Source organism: Monodelphis domestica, chromosome 2 (assembly GCF_027887165.1).
Source record: "Monodelphis domestica isolate mMonDom1 chromosome 2, mMonDom1.pri, whole genome shotgun sequence".
Taxonomy (NCBI): domain Eukaryota; kingdom Metazoa; phylum Chordata; class Mammalia; order Didelphimorphia; family Didelphidae; genus Monodelphis; species Monodelphis domestica.
Window position 1 is genome coordinate 66,679,233 of NC_077228.1, and position 16,022 is coordinate 66,695,254.

A 16,022-nucleotide genomic window follows, 5' to 3' on the forward strand; every position below is an offset into this window, starting at 1 on the left:
TATGTCCTGTTTTATATATGCCATCTCTCTTGTTGGAATAAGCTTAATGAGAGCAGAAATTGCTTTTTTCCCCTTTTGTATCCCTAATACCTAATACAGTACCCAGCATAGAGGAAATTTGTTGATTGTGGGTCTGAGTGGTTGAGGGAAAGCTTTATAGGGTATCTAGTAACTAGTGGCATAATGGAAAAATATTTAATTTGAGCTAAAGAATATTTAAATCCCCTTCTCAAATACATCTTTACTTCTTTGCCTTTAGTTTAAAAGCATGCTCAGTTTCCTTCTGTCTTAAAAAAGAAAAAAACTCAACCTCTCTTTGACTCTGCCACCTCTTAACCTTTCTTCTTGTCTTTTTTTCTTTACTTATTCATCATTCACTCATTTTTTGGTTCCTTCTCTATCCTTCAACAGAAACTTCTCTCTCTGTAGTCAGTAATGTACTAATTAACAAATCCAATGTCCTTTTTTTACTCTGTCCTCATCTACTTTGGCTTCATTGTGATATTTAATATGAACCACTTCTCCAACTTATGAATTTGTACTCATTTTTTCTTTCCACCTAGCTCTATTTCTTCTGTTTCCTTTGTTGGCTCTCCCTCTTTCTCCACTTACTTTCAGAGTAGATTCTTCCATTTTTCTGTTCTAAGCTTCTTTTCTTTCTCTCCATATTCTCTCTTGATGACTTTGAACACTTTCATGGCTCTAATTATCATTTCTATGCAGACGACTCCAAAATCTGTTTCTATGCTCAAGGCATCCATACTACTCCCAACTCATCTTCTATTTCCAATTGCCTGCTAGCTATAGTCTTATAACCTATATCCTATAACTTGTATATCCTTTCAGAATTTCATTTTATTATTTTTTTAAAACCCTTACCTTCTCTCTTGGAATCAATACTAAGGCAATGGTAAGAATTAGGTAGTTGGGATTAAATGACTTGCCCAGGGTCACACAACTAGGATAAATCTGAATCTAGATTTGAATCCAGGACTTCCTATTTCCAGGCTTGGCTCTCTATCCACTGAGCTATTCAACTTTCCCATTTCACAATTCTAAACTCATATCAGACTAAATCCATTATCTTCCCTCTTTCAGACTGGTAATCATAGAGCCATTTTGGACTTTTCCTTATTCCTCAATCCCATATGTTCAGTCAGTTACTGTACCCTATTACCTCTTCTGCAGTAGTATTTATCAAGTCTGGCCCCTCCACTCCATTCTTGCTACAACCACCCAATGTCAGACCCTTAGTTCTCTTATGATAAACTCTCAAGCTTGTCTAAGTAGTTTTGATTCTGATTGCATTCATTTGAATGAAGTATGTCTTATAGGAAGGGCTATTTCCTTTAATTTACTCTAAGTTTACCCCCATTCCCATCCATTCTCCACACTGCTGCCCAAGTAAAATTCTGCTATAGTTATGGCTCTCATCTGTTCAGTGGCTCTTTATTACCCAGTGAATAAAGTATATACTTCTGACTGGCATTCAAGCCCCTCCACTATCTGGTTCTAGCATACTGGTCTAAATGTGTTATTCCTCTTTGCTTAGTCTACATTCTGGTAAAGGTGGAATATTCTTTTTTTTCCCCCCTTTTCGAATTTTCCCTAGCTCCTTTTGCTTTTGTTCATGTTGTACTCCATACATAGAATGGATTCTCAATTTCATTTGTTGATGCCTTTCCTTCCCTCAAGATTCCTCCTGATGCTTCCTCTTTTATGTAACTCACTTCTATCCCTCAACTCCTTGGCTTTGAAAGTGATCTTTACCCTCCTCAGTTTTCTTGCAATATTTTGTCTTGTCTCTATTTAGACTTTTTCTTGTAACATAGTTACTTGTGTTGAATATTTGGACTGACACAAAAGACTTTGGTATAAGTCTTAGGTTTAAAGCTGTGACATCAGAGGACATCTAGTTCAACCTCATTTTACAGATGAGAAAACTGAGGCTGAGAGAGTTAAAGTTGACTTCCTTCAAGTTGCACAAATCAGGAGCAGCATATTTGAACACAGGTCTTTCAGCTCTTATCTCCAGAGCTTTCCCACGATATCACAACTGCCTCCCTTGACTCGAATCCTTGCCCTAGTATGACCACGGACAAGTTCCTTAATTTTCCTGGCTATAAAATTGGTGTAATCCTATCAGCACTGTCTCTTCCCACTGTTGTTGAAGAAAAGCACTTTGCAAACCTTAAAATACTGTAGGAATGTGGTGTGCTTATGGTGTGCTGATTTTTCATTGTTTTATGTTAGACTTGTCTTCCCAGTTAAGGTGTAAGTTCTTGGAGAGCATGATCAAATGTTTTAGAATTCTTTTATCCCTCATGCCCTGAACAATACTTAGCATTCTGCGGGGAAGCAATTCAGACAGGGGACATCAGGGTGTGAAGGACGTTGAGGGTACTAGTCTAACCAGAGCAAAAGGGGAAGAGTAAAGTGGGGTTAGAGTATGGATCTGGAATGAATAGTGGAAGTATGGAACGAACTAACAGGATGAAGTATTTGGGCTTCATTCTGTGGGCTATGGGGAGCTATTAGGGATTCAGGAGCAAAGGAGTGGCGTGGAAACAGGTATTTTAGGAAGATTAATCTGGCAGCAGGGCACAGAAGGAGTGGGAGATTGGAGGGGGGTGGGAAGGTGCCCCTTGTAATTACCCAGACCACGGTTGCTGCAAGGAGGAACTTAAGAGTGGTGCGGGAAGACAATGCTTTTTATGTCGTTTCCTAACCCAAACACTTTTACCTTCGCAATAGAAAGAAGAGGACTCTTCTTTTCCTGGGGGCCTTAACATCTGGCTGCAACTGGGAGGGGAAGTGGAAAGTGACAGGAGGCGACAAGGGGTGGGGCCAAGGGGGGAGTCTTGTTCTGATACCTCAGTATCTGAACTGCTCAGATAGAGCAGTTGAAAAGGTGGGGGGTCCGTGAGTGTGTGTTGAGATGTGTTTGTGAGTGTGCGTGTGTATGTGCGTGTGGGGGGGTGGGGTGAGGGAGGGTGAGGGAGGGCTGAGCTGAGCACCGACCCCGCCCCCTCGGCTGCGCACGCGTGGTGCAGACCCTTAGCTGTCAGAGGAGCCCACAGGCTGTCGTGGGGCAAAGAGCCGGGGCGTCGGGTGGGCAGCGCCCGGGATCCAGCGGACCGGCACCCCGAGGGCAGCGGCAGTTGCTGGGAGTGGAGTTTGGGAAGGGTTGGGGTTCGAGACAGCCAGCCGGGGCCGGCCGGACTGGCGGACAGGCAGACAGGATGGGGAACCGGGAGATGGAGGAGCTGATCCCTCTGGTGAACCGGCTGCAGGACGCCTTCTCAGCGCTGGGGCAGAGCTGCCTGCTGGAGCTGCCGCAGATCGCCGTGGTGGGCGGCCAGAGCGCGGGCAAGAGCTCGGTGCTCGAGAACTTCGTGGGCAGGTGAGGGGGGCCGGGCGCGCGGGTAGGGGGGGCGCCCCCCACTGGGAGTGGAGGAGGTGGGGGGGTGCAGCGGTCCCACTCTGGGCGGTTGGAGTGCGGCCGGGGCACGCGGAGCCAGAGCGAGGCTGGGGGGCTGGGGAGGTGGTCGCGAGCGCAAGGCTGGGGGCGGCGCGAGAGGAGCGCGAACCAGAGTGATGGGGACTCTCTGGACCTTGCACTCAGCGGGCGGGCGGGGTTGGCTCTGGGATGCCTCTGTGCGTGCGTGTGTGTGTGTGTGTGTGTGAATATGAATGTATGTGTGGGGTATGTGTGTATGTGCGCGCGCGCGCGCAGAGGGACATCTTCCCCCAGCACTCCCTGCCCCTCTCTGACTGGAGTGTGTGTTGGGGGGCTCCTCCTGGCTGCCTCTCATCCTGGCATACAAAGCCATTTCCTCCCTTTCCTCCTGCTGTGAGCGAGTCCTGGCGTGGGGTGGGGTAGGGTGGGTCGGAGCAGTGGAGAGTGCGCCTCCTTTACCTCCCCAGTGATGCCCACGATGGCCCTTCTCCCTGCTGTCTAACTAGAGCTCTGCTCTGGGCTGCCTTTTCCCGTTATCTCTTCTCCATAAGCTCTCCATCCGCCCCGCAAAGAGGTCCTCCTTCAGAATCTGGCGGGGGAGAGGGGAGATTGTGCCAGTCCAGAGAGCAGTGTTTCCTTTGCTTCCCCTTTTCGTTCTTTCCTCTCTCGACTCGGCTGCATACTATTTCAGACATTTGTTGTGTCGCTCTTCCCCCCTCCTCCCTTTTGTTTGGGCAATGGGTGGGGGGAGGGTGGGGGGGTGGGGTGATGGTGGTGGTGGAAGGGAGCGAGGAGACAAGGGGGAAATAAAGACATTTCTTAACATATAGCTTATCCGCTCTTGGCTCCCTCTTTCTTGTCTTAGAAGTTGAAGGATAAAAGGTGGCGTTTTCATCTATTCACAATTACATGCATTACAGAAATCTAGGCAAGGAGTCTGATGTTTGTGTACGTGGACTTTTGTCATCTGGGGGTGCTATGTCATTCAATGAATCACATCAGCCTGTGAATTTTGACTGGCACCTTTCCCGAACTCTCTCTCTTCCCCCCACCCCCCACTCTAAACCTCTCCACCTTCATCTTTTCCTTCCCTTTACTTGACTGTTATTTTGCTCTAGGTCCCAAAGATAACATTCTGTTTTGTTCAATTTGAATCTGAAAGATACTTGTGGTTTTTGCCCTGACTCCTACTAGGGAATTAGGGAAGAGCAGAAAGAACTATTTAAATCAGAACAAGACTTTGCCACTGTTTAGTAATAGAAAGAGCAGATATATCTGGGTGACCTCGGTTAAATAGTCAAGACATTTGCTAACAATAGGCCAATTTAAACTTAATGAGGACCTAGAAGTCTGTTAGTAAGCTATAAGCTATACAAAAATGTATGTTAGAAGAAAGTGTGTAGGGGGAATCTAAGAATTTCAATTTTTTCTTGATTAATGGTTTATGGTTTTAAGGATTTTTTTTGGGTGGGGGAGCGGGGTGAATCTAATTTTTAAATCTGTAAAATTCAGAGAAAGTTGTATATTTCTATTTAGTCTGAGGATGTGTTTATAAAGTACTTTTTGTGTTTCTTGAAAAAATGCTTCAGTCATTTTAGAGGTTTTTAAAAAAATTAATGACTATTTTCTTCATGCATTTGGAGGTAGTATGGTTAGCAACAGAAAAGGAGCTGCGTGCTATTTGGCTGCCTAATCACTAAGCTGAAGTGCTCTGACAGCTGCGTAATCAGTCTACTTCAGTTTATTCGTTTGTTTTGAGTAATAATAATGATAATAATAATAAAAGTAAAGATAGAACCTTTTGCCAACTCATCTTAGAAGTGGACCTAGGAAAAGTGAACCTAAAATAAGTGCATTATAATAATTCTATGCTTTTGGATTGTCCTTCCTCTGGTTTTGTGAAGAAAAAAGAAATGGGTTTAGTGACACCATTTTCAGGATCTGGGACTTGACTCACCTTTTTAGTTGTTTGTTTTTAATAGAAAATAGGATACTTTTCATTCCAGCATTTCAAAAGCTTGTATGTGAAATCATGATGCTTAATAATAATTTAAAGTATGTTTTGTGATTTAAACAGTTAATGATTAAGAATTTAAATGTGAATATAGGTCCTGTATTTTTTAATGGATTGTTAATATTCTTAATTGGGAGATCTGATAGTTTATATGTATTCTTTATTTGAGGAGACATCTTTGACTAGCAAATGTCAATAGCTATCCTAAATGCTTCATTCCCTGCTGTTCTTTATAATGCAGTAATAAGGTCTTTTCCCCTCAGTCAACCTTGCTTTGACTTTGACAAGTCACACTTCCTTTGACAAATAAGGATTTTTTTTGATCAGGACAAGATATTTATTTTTGTATTAAAGAATAGAAAACAAGCTCCTTGTAGATTTCATGCAAATTCCTGTATTTGCTCAAGTACATAAATAATTCACTGTTCTCTTGTGAGTTTTGTTAATAATTGATATTGTGGACTTCCGGTTAAGATGGCGGCTTAGAGAAAGCTGAAGTTCAGATCTCCGGAAAACCCTTCCCGACCGATCTCAAACTAGAAGCTCCTAAGGCGCCGAAATTCAAAACGATCAACAGCACAGACCCTGGGAACCCTCCTCCTGGACCTGGACCCGGTTCAAAAGGTACGGCTCCCCTTAAAAGCCAGAACCCGAGATCCCTCGGACCTCAGGGGTAGGAGCGCAGAGTCCAAGGCTCCCGGAAGCGGCAGCCGTGCCTGGCTCAGAGAGCAGGGTCTGAGGAACAACAACCCTCAGGGTCTTCTACCCAAGTCCCAGTCCGGGTGAAAGTTACTGCCTGGGGCTTCCGCTGCAGAGAGCCGGTCAGTCCGGGTGAAAGTTACTGCCTGGGGCCTCCGCTGCAAAGAGCTGGTCGGTCTGGGTGAAAGTTACTGCCTGGGGCCTCCACTGCAGAGAGCTGGTTAAAACAACAGCAACCCCCAGGGCGGGCAAGACAGCCTCACCGGCTGGATCCTGCTATCCAAGTCTCAGTGAAAGTCTGTGCTCTCGGAGCTTGGGGAAGCGGCAGCCCATCCCCCCCGCAGGCCAACGAAACAGCCTCACGGCCAGCGATTCTGAAGGCAACTTCCGGAAATCGAGCCAGGGGGAGAGTGTGGCCTCGTGGTCAGACCCTTCCATTCCAGTTCCAGTGAGGCATATTCAGTTTAACCCAGGGAACGCTCATAGAACCAACATCTGCCCAGGACTAAAGCCTCAACACCAGACAAAGACAAGAAAAGCCAATCCTCCACGTTCAGAGATGACAAATTCCACAGAAGCACAGAAGCCCCAAAATACCAAGAAAAATAAGAAGAAAGGGGCGACTCTGGACACATTCTATGGAGCCAAAATACAAAATACAGAGCAGATAGAAGAAGATATACAAGAAAATTCTCCAAAATCTTCCAAAGGAAATAGAAACTCTCCACAAACCCATGAAGAATTTGAATCAGAAAGGACCAAAAAGATGGAAGCCCTCTGGGAGGAAAAGTGGGAAATGATGCAAAAGAAATTCATGCATCTACAAAACCAGTTTGACCAAACTGTAAAAGAAAACCAGGCTTTAAAGCAAGAACTAATAAAGCAATGCCAAAACACCAAGAAATTAGAAGAGAACATAAAATATCTCACCGACAAGGTGATAGATCTGGAAAACAGGGGGAGAAGAGAAAATTTAAGAATAATTGGACTCCCAGAAAAGCCAGAAATAAACACCAAACTGGACATGGTGATACAAGATATAATCAAAGAAAATTGCCCAGAGATTCTAGAACAAGGGGGCAATACATCCACTGACAGAGCTCACAGGACACCTTCTACACTAAACCCCCAAAAGACAACTCCCAGGAATGTAATTGCCAAATTCCAAAGCTATCAAACAAAAGAAAAAATCCTACAGGAAGCCAGAAAAAGACAATTTAGATATAAAGGAATGCCAATCAGGGTCACCCAAGACCTTGCAAGTTCTACGCTGAATGATCGTAAGGCATGGAACATGATCTTCAGAAAGGCAAGAGAGCTGGGTCTCCAACCAAGAATCAGCTACCCAGCAAAACTGACTATATACTTCCAAGGGAAAGTATGGGCATTCAACAAAATAGAAGACTTCCAACTTTTTGCAAAGAAAAGACCAGAGCTCTGTGGAAAGTTTGATACCGAAAATCAAAGAGCAAGGAATACCTGAAAAGGTAAATATTAAGGAAAGGGGAAAAATGTTATCTTCTTTTACTCAAACTCTCTTCTATAAGGACTACATTTATATCAACCTATGTATACTAATATGTGGGGAAAATGTAATGTATAAATAGGGGGTAAAGAAAGACCAAATAGAATAATGGTTCTCACACAAAGATTCACAGGGGAAGGGGAGGGGAAGAAAACTCCTATAAGAAGGAGAGGAAGAGAGGGGGGGGGGGGTTTACTTAAACCTCAATCTCAGGGAAATCAACTCTGAGAGGGAAAAACATCCAGATCCATTGGGATCTTGAATTCTATCTTACCCAACAAGGGTAAGGAGAAGGGAAAACCAAGGGGGGGAGGGGGAGAGGGAGAACAAAAAGGGAGGGAAAGAGAGGGGGGAGGGGGAGGGAACAAAAAGGGAGGGACTAAAAAGGGAAACATCAAGGGAGGGGACAAGGGGGACTGATTCAAAGTAAATCACTGGACTAAAAGGTAGAGCCGAAGAAGAAAAGGTTAGAATTAGGGAAGGCAATCAAAATGCCAGGGAGTCCACAAATGACAATCATAACTTTGAACGTGAATGGGATGAACTCACCCATAAAACGTAGACGAATAGCTGAATGGATTAGAATCCAAAACCCTACCATATGTTGTCTTCAAGAAACACACATGAGGCGGGTTGACACCCACAAGGTCAGAATTAAAGGATGGAGTAAGACCTTCTGGGCCTCAACTGATAGAAAGAAGGCAGGAGTGGTAATCATGATATCTGATAAAGCCAATGCAAAAATAGACCTGATCAAAAGGGATAGGGAAGGTAATTATATTTTGTTAAAAGGGACTCTAGACAATGAGGAAATATCATTAATCAACATGTATGCACCAAATAATATAGCACCCAAATTTCTAATGGAGAAACTAGGAGAATTGAAGGAAGAAATAGACAATAAAACCATACTAGTGGGAGACTTAAACCAACCATTATCAAATTTAGATAAATCAAATCAAAAAATAAATAAGAAAGAGGTAAAAGAAGTGAATGAAATCTTAGAAAAATTAGAATTAATAGACATATGGAGAAAAATAAATAGGGATAAAAAGGAATACACCTTCTTCTCAGCACCACATGGCACATTCACAAAAATTGACCATACATTAGGTCACAGAAACATAGCACACAAATGCAAAAAAGCAGAAATAATGAATGCAGCCTTCTCAGATCACAAGGCAATAAAAATAATGATTAGTAATGGTACATGGAAAACCAAATCTAAAACCAATTGGAAATTAAACAATATGATACTCCAAAACCGTTTAGCTAAAGAAGAAATCATAGAAACAATTAATAATTTCATCAAGGAAAATGACAATGGCGAAACATCCTTTCAAACCTTTTGGGATGCAGCCAAAGCGGTAATCAGAGGCAAATTCATATCCCTGAAAGCTCATATTAACAAACAAGGGAGAGCAGAGATCAATCAATTGGAAATGCAATTGAAAAAACTCGAAAGCGATCAAATTAAAAACCCCCAGCAGAAAACCAAATTAGAAATCCTAAAAATTAAGGGAGAAATTAATAAAATCGAAAGTGATAGAACTATTGATTTAATAAATAAGACAAGAAGCTGGTACTTTGAAAAAACAAACAAAATAGACAAAGTACTGGTCAATCTAATTAAAAAAAGGAAGGAAGAAAAGCAAATTCACAGCATTAAAGATGAAAAGGGGGACAGCACCTCCAATGAGGAGGAAATTAAGGCAATCATTAGAAATTACTTTGCCCAATTATATGGCAATAAATACACCAATTTAGGAGAAATGGATGAATATATACAAAAATACAAACTGCCTAGACTAACAGAAGAGGAAATAGAATTCTTAAATAATCCCATATCAGAAATTGAAATCCATCAAGCCATCAAAGAACTTCCTAAGAAAAAATCCCCAGGGCCTGATGGATTCACCTGTGAATTCTATCAAACATTCAGAGAACAGTTAACCCCAATACTATACAAACTATTTGACATAATAAGCAAAGAGGGAGTTCTACCAAACTCCTTTTACGACACAAACATGGTACTGATTCCAAAACCAGGCAGGTCAAAAACAGAGAAAGAAAACTATAGACCAATCTCCCTAATGAATATAGATGCAAAAATTTTAAATAGGATACTAGCAAAAAGACTCCAGCAAGTGATCAGAAGGATCATTCACCATGATCAAGCAGGATTCATACCAGGGATGCAGGGCTGGTTCAACATTAGGAAAACCATCCACATAATTGACCACATCAACAAGCAAACTAGCAAGAACCACATGATTATCTCAATAGATGCAGAAAAAGCCTTTGATAAAATACAACACCCATTCCTATTAAAAACACTAGAAAGCATAGGAATAGAAGGGTCATTCCTAAAAATAATAAACAGTATATATCTAAAACCAACAGCTAATATCATCTGCAATGGGGATAAACTAGATGCATTCCCAATAAGATCAGGAGTGAAACAAGGATGCCCATTATCACCTCTACTATTTGACATTGTACTAGAAACACTAGCAGTAGCAATTAGAGAAGATAAAGAAATTGAAGGCATCAGAATAGGCAAGGAGGAGACCAAGTTATCACTCTTTGCGGATGACATGATGGTCTACTTAAAGAATCCTAGAGATTCAACCAAAAAGCTAATTGAAATAATCAACAACTTTAGCAAAGTTGCAGGATACAAAATAAACCCACATAAGTCATCAGCTTTTCTATATATCTCCAACACAGCTCAGCAGCAAAAACTAGAAAGAGAAATCCCATTCAAAATCACCTTAGACAAAATAAAATACCTAGGAATCTATCTCCCAAGACAAACACAGGAACTATATGAACACAACTACAAAACACTCGCCACACAACTAAAACTAGACTTGAACAATTGGAAAAACATTAACTGCTCATGGATAGGACGAGCCAATATAATAAAAATGACCATCCTACCCAAACTTATTTATCTATTTAGTGCCATACCCATTGAACTACCAAAATACTTCTTCACTGATTTAGAAAAAGCCATAACAAAGTTCATTTGGAAGAACAAAAGATCAAGGATATCCAGGGAAATAATGAAAAAAAACACATATGATGGGGGCCTTGCAGTCCCAGACCTCAAACTATATTACAAAGCAGCAGTCATCAAAACAATTTGGTACTGGCTAAGAAACAGAAAGGAAGATCAGTGGAATAGACTGGGGGAAAACGACCTCAGCAAGACAGTATACGATAAACCCAAAGATCCCAGCTTTTGGGACAAAAATCCACTATTCGATAAAAACTGCTGGGAAAATTGGAAGACAGTGTGGGAGAGACTAGGAATAGATCAACACCTCACACCCTACACCAAGATAAATTCAAAATGGGTGAGTGACTTAAACATAAAGAAGGAAACCATAAGTAAATTGGGTAAACACAGAATAGTATACATGTCAGACCTTTGGGAGGGGAAAGGCTTTAAAACCAAGCAAGATATAGAAAGAATCACAAAATGTAAAATAAATAATTTTGACTACATCAAACTAAAAAGCTTTTGTACAAACAAAACCAATATAACTAAAATCAGAAGGGAAACAACAAATTGGGAAAAAATCTTCATAGAAACCTCTGACAAAGGTTTAATTACTCATATTTATAATGAGCTAAATCAATTGTACAAAAAATCAAGCCATTCTCCAATTGATAAATGGGCAAGGGAAATGGATAGGCAGTTCTCAGATAAAGAAATCAAAACTATTAACAAGCACATGAAGAAGTGTTCTACATCTCTTATAATCAGAGAGATGCAAATCAAAACAACTCTGAGGTATCACCTCACACCTAGCAGGTTGGCTAACATAACAGCAAAGGAAAGTAATGAATGCTGGAGGGGATGTGGCAAAGTAGGGACATTAATTCATTGCTGGTGGAGTTGTGAACTGATCCAACCATTCTGGAGGGCAATTTGGAACTATGCCCAAAGGGTGATAAAAGAATATCTACCCTTTGACCCAGCCATAGCACTGCTGGGTCTGTACCCCAAAGAGATAATGGACACAAAGACTTGTACAAAAATATTCATAGCTGCGCTCTTTGTGGTGGCCCAAAACTGGAAAACGAGGGGATGCCCATCAATTGGGGAATGGCTGAACAAACTGTGGTATATGTTGGTGATGGAGTACTATTGTGCTAAAAGGAATAATAAAGTGGAGAAGTTCCATGGAGACTGGAACAACCTCCAGGAAGTGATGCAGAGCGAGAGGAGCAGAACCAGGAGAACATTGTACACAGAGACTAATACACTGTGGTATCATCGAACGTAATGGACTTCTCCATTAGTGGCGGTGTAATGTCCCTGAACAACTTTCAGGGATCCAGGAGAAAAAAAACACCATTCATAAGCAAAGGATAAACTATGGGAGTGGAAACACCGAGGAAAAGCAACTGCCTGAATACAGAGGTTGAGGGGACATGACAGAGGATAGACTTTAAATGAACACTCTAATGCAAATACTATCAACAAAGCAATGGGTTCAAATCAAGAAAACATCTAATGCCCAGTGGACTTACGCGTCGGCTATGGGGGGTGGGGGGGAGGAAAAGAAAATGATCTATGTCTTTAACGAATAATGCTTGGAAATGATCAAATAAAATATATTAAAAAAAAAAAAAAAAAATAATTGATATTGTGATATTGACAAAAAAGATGATTTTAAGGGAAACTCATTTGACAGATGAATTATAGCACTTATTATTTGTAGAGATGGCATCTCTGTCTAGCAAAGCATGCATATTAGAAACTTGGTTAAATGACCTTTTGACTTTTGTCATCGATAGAAGCATTGAAGAACCAACTTTTTAATTACATGTTAGAGTAAAAGAGATGATCTGTTTTGACCATTGGCTCTGGCTAAAAGAACAAATACATTCATTCCAATCACCGAATTTGAACCTCTAATTTTAATTTTAATTTTTTTGAATTAATGGAAATAGAAAAGAACCTCTTCCATGCTTGTAGTTTTCCCCTTCTGTGTATAACTATTCATTCAAGACCTCAACTTAGTGTAAAGCCATTGTGTATAGCAATAACAAGGGGCCCCTCACTGCTCTTTGTAAGTTGCTTAGTATTCTAGAAGGATTATGTAGAAAATGACATGGTTTCTTCTTATTAATTATAAGCAGACACCATAATTTCTGGACTAATAATATTGTCTTCTTCCCAAGTTGTCTATATATATTTATGTTTATATAGTTTTGTTTCATTGAGTGAGTTCATGTGTGGATTTCTTTACTTTTTAAATTATAACTGTAAACTCAGTATAGGGTTTTGATTCATTATGAATAAGCTATATAAATGATACCTTGATGCTCATTTTTTTATTTAAATGATGAATAAGTATGAGAGAGTATGAATAACAAAACTGATCAAGAGGGTGAATTTCTGAGATGCTCAAGTGAAGCTGTCTGGTGTAAATGGAAAGAATACTAGCTCCATAGGCAAAACATCTGGGCTCAGTAGCTTGGCTTGAACCTTGCCAATTAGTCTGTTTTAAGTAACCAAGGAGTCAAGCTTACTTTCCATGCTTTGATTCCTTTAGTTCATCATGAGGCATTATGGTAAAGTGGAACAGACACTGAATTCCCAGTCAACAGGAGCTAGGATTCAAATATTGTCACTGACTGAAAAGTTGTGTCACTCTGGGCAAGTCACTTCGCCTCACTGAACCTTATTTTCCTCATCTGCAAAATGGGAATACAAAAATATGAGGTACCCACCTATAAATTGTTATGAGACTTAAATGTAGTAACATATACAAAGTACTTTGCAAACTTTAAAGTGCTATGTGAATGCAGTTATTAAATTATTAATAATAAAAGCTAGCATTTCTGTAGTGCTTAAAAAACTTATACTTTATATGCACAATCTCATTTGATCCTTACAACAATCCCATGAAGTAGATGCTATTATTTTTCCCATTGGATAAAAGAGACTGAAGCTGAGTATGGCTGAATGACTTACCCAGGGTCCCAAAGCTAGTAATTGTCTGAGGCAGAATTTAAACTTGGTCTTTCAGACTTACAATGCTGGTATTTACCTTTTTTTCTTCTTCCTCTCCCACTAATACCATGAGAACTAACTTTCTGGCCACTTAAGAAAACAAGGTTATATAACATTGTCAAATAGTATTAAAATCAACTTAGCCTAAAAATAAATATTTTCCCTTACTGGCATATACTTCTTTGGGAAGACCTCTCAGATATAATTTGTTAATTAGAGGAACTATATATTCATAACATGTTTATGGAGGTGTTAGGTGAAAACTATACTAGTTGCAAATGCGCAAATGTTTTTTTAATGATATACTCATTAACACCTTCACAAGATTCTTTGTGTAGATTGATGGTTCCACCTTTTTTGATTCTACCCTACAGTAGTTAACAAATTTACTCAACATATGCACATTCAGTTTGTGACTAATGGGTAGCAACTAACAGAGCTTTTTAGTAATCTGGAGTATTTTTTTTTTAGCAAGCTATGTTAAAGGGAAAATATTGGTGTGTCACTATTGAAATAATCTAGTTTTGCTTCAGGATCCTAGAATAATAACATTAGTTGTTCTAAGATGGATAAATTGAATATAGTTAAGCAAGTTTTTGGTGTTAGGAGATTCTACTTAATCCTCTATTGCTGAAACAGAGTGATTGTGGCAAGATAAAGTTTAAAAGTTATGTATATACTACTGCTATTAATTCCTTACTTTTCTAAAACTGATGTAGATACCTCTTCTTGGGATTATTATTCTTTTAGGCAGTTTCAAGGAAGAGTAGTCACATTTGGGGTATCTAGAAGTTTTTCTGAACCTTTTAATAGAAACTTAGAATGACTTCTTATAGGCATTCAAGCATCAATGCTATTGTAGAAAATCCCACTAATTCAAAATAGTGGTGTTATATATATATATATATATATATATATATAAAATCTCACTAATTGAGATTGTTGGTATGGGTAAGAATTGAGAGGACAAAGATCTAGTTCTGTCAAAATAGTCAAACATAAATTGTGGAATATTTTTAGAGAAATGTAATCCTAATATTTTCTAGTATGATGCACAATACAAATTAAAACAAATGTTTACCAATAAATAAAACATAATGGCAATTATAAGGTAATTTATTCAATTAATGTCATAAAACATATCTAAGTTATCTACAATTCTGAATTTATGGTATGTAATTTAATTATTTATATTAATAATATTTGTTAATCAACACTTATGTTAAAAATAATTCACATTAAAAATAAAAATTACATATGTGTCAACAGTGGTCTTTCTTTCTGTACACAATAGGGCATATGTCCTGTCCAAAAAAGCATCCTTATGGTTAAATACATTGAACACTAGCATCTTCTTGCTTTTGCTAATTTAATCAAGTTGGTGGGCAGCCTGTTACCAAGAAGACCTAGAAACTATTTATTAGTTTAATCAATAATTGGTCTATAGGTGTCTTGTGTTGCCTGAACCTTTTTCTGTGATGGAGTTTCACCTTAGAGTTAATTAGCCTACATGAGGGAAATATGTGACCTTGCATTATAGAGAAGCAAATAATCAGATAGAAATGGACAGTTCATTCCACAAACAAAAAGAATTGGGTTTAGGACCAATGTTTTACCATATGTATATACACATATGAATATATATACAACCTCAATTCAATGTATAGGTATATAACCCCCCCCCCCCACCATCTTAGTTATATTTTTATGTTTAGCCTCTTCCAGAGTCTCTTTAGCAAATTTTGGTGTTTAGAGCACTTAATCTTATCTAGGAGGGTTTATAATAAATATATTAAACATTTCCAGAAAGGAACAAACATATATTCATTACCTAATATATGCAAGGTTCTTTGCAAGGAAGATGGGCAGAAGTATAAAACTTTTCTTACTCTAAAAGGACCTGCAATTGAGTTTATCATGGAATCTTAATATTTTGAGTTTTAGAGAACTTTGAATTTCTCTAGTTCAACTTCCTCATTTAATAGGTGAGATGACTAAAGCCCTAAAAGAGGAGAGATGAATTGTCCAAGTTTACATAGAAAGTAGTAGAGTTGGGGATTGAACATAGATCTTTTTTTTTTTTTGCTATGTTGTGGGCAGCTGAAAGAATATTAACAACTTTAGATCTTTACACCTAATTTCCCTTCTGTATAAAATATGTGACTCCTTTATTAAGGATATTCTTGATTTGGGTTTTTAGTGGGGATAAGCAGACTTTCAAAAGTGCCATCCTACAATCGGTCATATCTCTACTACTCAATTGCCTCAAAGATATAGATAATGTATCACA

The 16,022-nt window shown here is 39.3% G+C and overlaps 1 protein-coding gene across 8 annotated transcripts in view; it reads left to right on the top strand.

The window, feature by feature from the left end:
- Positions 1 to 16,022, top strand: part of DNM3 (dynamin 3) — a 647,411-nt gene that overhangs the window by 23,216 nt on the left and 608,173 nt on the right. For 4 of the 8 annotated variants that reach the window (XM_056815550.1, XM_007480786.3, XM_056815549.1 and 1 more), the window contains exon 1: positions 2,930 to 3,403. The exons of 1 other annotated variant lie outside the window; for it this stretch is intronic. In XM_056815550.1, the coding sequence (XP_056671528.1) occupies positions 3,243 to 3,403 (161 nt within the window). In that variant the 5' untranslated portion in view covers positions 2,930 to 3,242. Of the gene's footprint in view, positions 1 to 2,929; positions 3,404 to 16,022 lie in introns of those variants that run through there. 3 more of the 8 variants (XM_056815554.1, XM_003340120.4, XM_056815555.1) reach the window with 1 other exon arrangement.